Below are 6,000 nucleotides of genomic sequence, written 5' to 3'. Positions count from 1 at the left end.
GCTGGTAAATCCCAAGTCCCCTTGATTTTTTACACCCTGGCTTTTGTCACTTTGGGAACTGATGCACTAATTATGCACTAATTATTAGTTCAAAAGAGCATTCAGGAGAGATTTGACGAGAAAGAGTTGCAATGGTGACTCTAATAAGAAAAGCTGCCATGCAGGCTTTGAAGCTGTAATAATAATGAATCAAAATCAATGTTATGAATTATTGACCCTTTGAAGGTTGCAATTACTTCACATCAAATATTTTTGGGGAAATATTGCAAATTCTGTTTCTTTTCATTGAGAAAAAGGGTGTAAAACAAAACAAAAAATATATAATAAACATACTGCATGATCGACAGACAGATCTGAAGTAAATTTAGAGATTTAAGGGTTGAAAGTTAAACAAATAAAAATATTGTATGATTTAATTTGAAAACTTTTATGAGTGGGGCCGTTTTGGATCCCTGAGAATTTTGGGGGGGATTTTGTTTTTAACTGTCATTTTAAAAACAACATTACAATTACTTCACATCAAATATTCCGCTTTAAAATAATTTTTGAGGAAAATATTGCATATTTTTTCTGTTTGCCATTAAAAAACTGAATAAAAAAAACCTACAAAAAAATGTGTCGGTTAATTGCATATTTTGTGTGTTTGCCATTAAAAACTAATTAAAATAGATCAAAGGTTTATCTCGAGTTTTAAGGGTTGAAAGTTTAAAAAAATAAAAATAAATGTTTGACTTATTTTTTAACACTTTTATGATTGGGGGCCCTTTTAAATCCCTGAGAATTTTTTTTTTTTTTTTTAACTTTTATTGCGAAAAAATTGAGTTATAAATAAATGATAAATGGGTTATACTTGTATAGCGCTTTTCTACCTTCAAGGTACTCAAAGCGCTTTGACACTATTTCCACATTCACCCATTCACACACACATTCACACACTGATGGCGGTTAAAATCAATGTTATGAATTATTTACCTATTTAAGACTACAATTACTTTGCACCAAATATTCCACTTTCAAATATTTTTGGGGGTAAATATTGCTTATTTTGTGCGTTTGCTATTAAAAAAATTAAACAAAAAAACCTACAAAAAAATAATTAAATAGATCAAAGGTTTATCTTGAGATTTAAGGGTTGAAAGTTAATAAAAAAATGTTTTACTTATTTTTAACACTTTTATGATTGGGGGCCCTTTTAAATCCCTGATAATTTGTTTTTTTTTAACAGTTATTGCTAAAAAAAAACATTGAGTTAAAATCTATGTTTATATGAATTATTGACCTATTTAAGGCTACAATTACTTCACATCAAATATTCCACTTTGAAATATTTTTGGGGGTAAATATTGCATATTTTGTGTGTTTGCTATTAAAAAAATGAAACAAAAAAACCTACAAAAAAATAATTAAATAGATCAAAGGTTTATCTTGAGATTTAAGGGTTGAAAGTTAATAAAAAAATGTTTGACTTATTTTTAACACTTTTATGATTGGGGCCCTTTTAAATCCCTGATAATTAGTTTTTTTTAACTGTTATTGCTAAAAAAAAAATATTGAGTTAAAATCAATGTTTGTATGAATTATTGACCTATTTAAGGCTACAATTACTTCATACCAAATATTCCACTTTGAAATATTTTTGGGAGTAAATATTGCATATTTTGTGTGTTTGCCATTAAAAAAATTAAACAAACCTAATTAAAATAGATCAAAGGTTTATCTCGAGATTTAAGGGTTGAAAGTTTAAAAAAATAAAAATTAATGTTTGACTTATTTTTAACACTTTTATGATTGGGGGCCCTTTTAAATCCCTGAGAATTTGTTTTTGCTTGCTAAAAAAATATTGAGTTAAAATCAATGTTATGAATTATTGACCTATTTAAGGCTACAATTACTTCACACCAAATATTCCACTTTGAAATATTTTTGGGGGTAAATATTGCATATTTTGTGTGTTTGCTATTAAAAAAATGAAACAAAAAAACCTACAAAAAAATAATTAAATAGATCAAAGGTTTATCTTGAGATTTAAGGGTTGAAAGTTAATAAAAAAAATGTTGACTTATTTTTAACACTTTTATGATTGGGGGCCCTTTTAAATCCATGATAATTTGTTTTTTTTAACTGTTATTGCTAAAAAAAAATATTGAGTTAAAATCAATGTTTATATGAATTATTGACCTATTTAAGGCTACAATTACTTCACACCAAATATTCCACTTTGAAATATTTTTCACTTTTATAAGTGGGGCCCTTTTGAATCCTAATAATTTTTTTAACTGTTATTGCTCAAATAATATTAATGAGGTAAAATCAATTTTGTGAATTATTGAGGTATTTACGGCTACAATTACTTCACATCAAATCTTCCACTTTCAAATATTTTTGAGGAAAATATTGCATATTTTGTTAGTTTGCCAATAAAAACACTTTTCCAAGGTTGATTTAAGGGTTGAAAGTTTAAAAAAAAATGTATGACTTATTTTAAACACTTATGATTGGGGGCCCTTTTGAATCCTTTAGATTTTTTTAAACTGTTATTGCTCAAAAATACTATTTTTTATATTAATATTAAAATCAATGTTGTTATGAATTATTGAGCTATTTAAGGCTACAATAACTTCACATGAAATATTCCACTTTAAAACATTTTTGGGGGTAAATATTGCATATTTTGTGGGTTAGCTATAAAAAAAACATGGATTAATTTAATAAAAAAGGCATAAAACATTAAAAAAAACTTATCAACAAATAGATCTGAAGTTGATCTCGAGATTTAAGTGTTAAAAGTGAAAATAAAACCATGTATGACTTATTTTAACACTTATAAGTGTGGCCCTTTTGAACCCTTTTTTTTTTTTTTTTTACTGTTATTGCTCAAATATTATTGCAATGTTATGAATTATTGAGCTATTTACGACTAAAATATTTTTAAATATTTTTGAGGAAAATATTGCATATTTTGTGTTTGCCAATAAAAAAACTGATTTAAGGGGTTGAAAGTAAAAGAAAAAAGTATGACTTATTTTTAACACTTTTATGATTGGGTGCCCTTTTAAATCCATAAGATATTGGTCAAATAATATTAATGTTTATATTAATATAAAATCAATATTATGAATATTTAAGACTACAATAACTTCACATCAAATATTCCACTTTAAAACATTTTTGGGGGTAAATATTGCATATTTTGTGGGTTAGCCATAAAAAAACATGGATTTCTTTAATAAAAAAGGCATAAAAAAAACCCCCGTTATATCAACAAATAGATCTGAAGTTGATCTCAAGATTTAAGTGTTAAACGTGAAAATAAAATCATGTTTGACTTATTTTAACACTTTTATGTATGGGGGCCCTTTTAAATCCGTAATAATTTTTTTTAACTGTTATTGCTCAAATAATATAATATAAAATCAATGTTATGAATTATTGAGCTATTTAGGACTACAATAACATTTTTGGGGGTAAATATTGCATATTGTGTGGGTTAGCCATAAAAAAACATGTATTTCTTTAATAAAAATGGCATAAAACATAAAACTTTATATCAACAAACAGATCTGAAGTTGACCTCGAGATTTAAGCATTGAAATAAAAATAAATAATAATATATGATTTATTTTTAACATTTTTATGACTGAGACCCTTCCCATGCCAAACTTGAGGGGAGCCCTAAAGGTTAAAAAAAAATCTTTATATTGTTTTTTAAAATGAAAATGATCAAAAGTGGACAAAGTTTGGATTTGTAACAATTTCAAGTGTCCAGTTGCGACCGATTCAATTCCCGTTTTGAGTCTGAAAGCCCTGGTGTCTGGCTCCTTTCAGGGCTTCGTGCTGGCCGTCACCATGGTGCGCGAGGCCGTGGACGAGGTGCGGCGCCACCGGCGGGACAAAGAAATGAACTCGCAGCTCTACAGCAAGCTGACGCTGCGCGGTGAGTGACTGTTTGCTGACATTATGATAACGGATACTCCCCGGTTTAATCGAGCCCTCCCCCGTGCAATTACCGGCCCGCTCTTGTAACACAAGTCGTACCTCTCGCCGTAATTGCATCGATTTTTACCTCTCTGAGACGGCGTGAGCTAAGATGGCCCGCCTCAATCCCCCCGTGTGGTATCTGTGCACCATCACACCTTTTAGGCCGGCCCTCAAGACTTTCCAGGGGATATTGAAAGCGATAAACACGAGACCGATTGTTGTCGTCGGCTCATGACAACAGACGGCACTCACGTCATCGGGCTTTCTAAGAGCCTGTGTCCTTTTCAGAGGCCACAGATCAACTCAAATATGCAATGTTTTGGAGAAAAGCCAGGACATGCGGAAACTGAAATGCTAACGTTGGCCTGCCGACAGTTAGAATGCGACAAGTACAAAATGACACGATTTGGGGACTTATGAATGTAAAATTAGCTTGAAAAAACGCTAGTATGCTAACAGTTAGCATGTGTAAAGTACCAAGTTACAAGACTCGGAGGTGTAGCGCGGCAAAATGTGCCAAAAAAGCTAATGCTTGCATGCTAATGTTAACATCGACATATACTAACCGTAGACGTCAAATACCAAGTTATAGAACTCTAGGGTAAACAGTGGCAAAATTCGTAAATTTTTTTTTTTTTTTTTTTCAAAAGCTAGCATGCTAACAGATAGCATGTGTAAAGTACCAGGTTATAAGACTCTGAGGTGTACGGCGGCAAAATGGGCCAAAAAAGCTAATGTTAACATGTCAACATTGACATATACTAACCGTAGACGTCAAATACCAAATTATAGAACTCGATTTGGAGACTTAGGAATGTAAAAGTAGCTTAAAAAAACGCTAGCATGCTAACAGTTAGCATATGTAAAGTACCAAGTTATATGACTCTAAGATGTACGGCTTAAAAATAGGCCAAAAAAGCTAATGCTCGCATGCTAATATTAACATGTTGACATAACATATTGACATATACTAACCGTAGACGTCAAATACCAAATTATAGAACTCGATTTGGAGACTTATGAATGTAAAATTAGCTTAAAAAAACGCTGGCATGCTAACAGTTAGCATGTGTAAAGTACCAAGTTACATGACTTTGAGATGTACGGAATGGGCCAAAAAAGCTAATGCTCGCATGCTAATGTTAACATCGACATATACTAAATGTAGACGTCAAATACCAAGTTATAGAACCCTGGGGTAAACAGTGGCAAAATTTGTAAAAACAAAACAACAATAAAGCTAGCATACTAACAGCTAGCATGTGTAAAGTACCAAGTTATATGACTATGATATGTACGGCGTAAAAATAGGCCAAAAAAGCTAATTTTCGCACGCTAATGTTAGCATGCTAACATTGACATATATTAACCGTAGACGTCAAATACCAAATTATAGAACTCGATTTGGAGACTTATGAATGTAAAATTAGCTTAAAAAAACCGCTAGCATGCTAAAAGTTAGCATGTGTAAAGTACCAAGTTATATGACTATGACATGTACGGCGTAAAAATAGGCCAAAAAAGCTAATTTTCGCATGCTAATGTTAGCATGCTAACATTGACATATATTAACCGTACACGTCAAATACCAAATTATAGAACTCGATTTGGAGACTTATGAAAGTAAAATTAGCTTAAAAAAACGCGAGCATGCCAACAGTTAGCATGTGTAAAGTACCAAGTTACATGATTCTGAGGTGTACCATGGCAAAATGGGCCAAAATAGCTAATGCTCGCATGCTAATGTTAACATCGACATATACTAAATGTAGAAGTCAAATACCAAGTTATAGAACCCTGGGGTAAACAGTGGCAAAATTTGTAAAAACAAAACAACAATAAAGCTAGCATGCTAACAGCTAGCATGTGTAAAGTACCAAGTTATTTGACTATGACATGTACGGCGTAAAAATAGGCCAAAAAAGCTCATTTTCGCATGCTAATGTTAGCATGCTAACATTGACATATATTAACCGTAGACGTCAAATACCAAATTATAGAACTCGATTTGGAGACTTATGA

General features: G+C 31.2%; 1 protein-coding gene across 1 annotated transcript in view; it reads left to right on the top strand.

Annotated features, from left to right (window-relative positions):
- Window positions 1-6,000, top strand: part of atp9b (ATPase phospholipid transporting 9B) — a 123,088-nt gene that overhangs the window by 28,609 nt on the left and 88,479 nt on the right. The window contains exons 4-5 of the mRNA XM_061931452.1: window positions 1-4; window positions 3,826-3,934. The exon at window positions 1-4 is cut by the window's left edge and continues 110 nt beyond it. Of these exons, the coding sequence (XP_061787436.1) occupies window positions 1-4; window positions 3,826-3,934 (113 nt within the window). The remainder of the gene's footprint in view (window positions 5-3,825; window positions 3,935-6,000) is intronic.

Source organism: Nerophis lumbriciformis, linkage group LG37 (assembly GCF_033978685.3).
Source record: "Nerophis lumbriciformis linkage group LG37, RoL_Nlum_v2.1, whole genome shotgun sequence".
NCBI lineage: Eukaryota > Metazoa > Chordata > Actinopteri > Syngnathiformes > Syngnathidae > Nerophis > Nerophis lumbriciformis.
The sequence above is the reverse complement of the archived record's forward strand: the minus strand, read 5'-3'. Positions and strand labels throughout refer to the sequence as shown.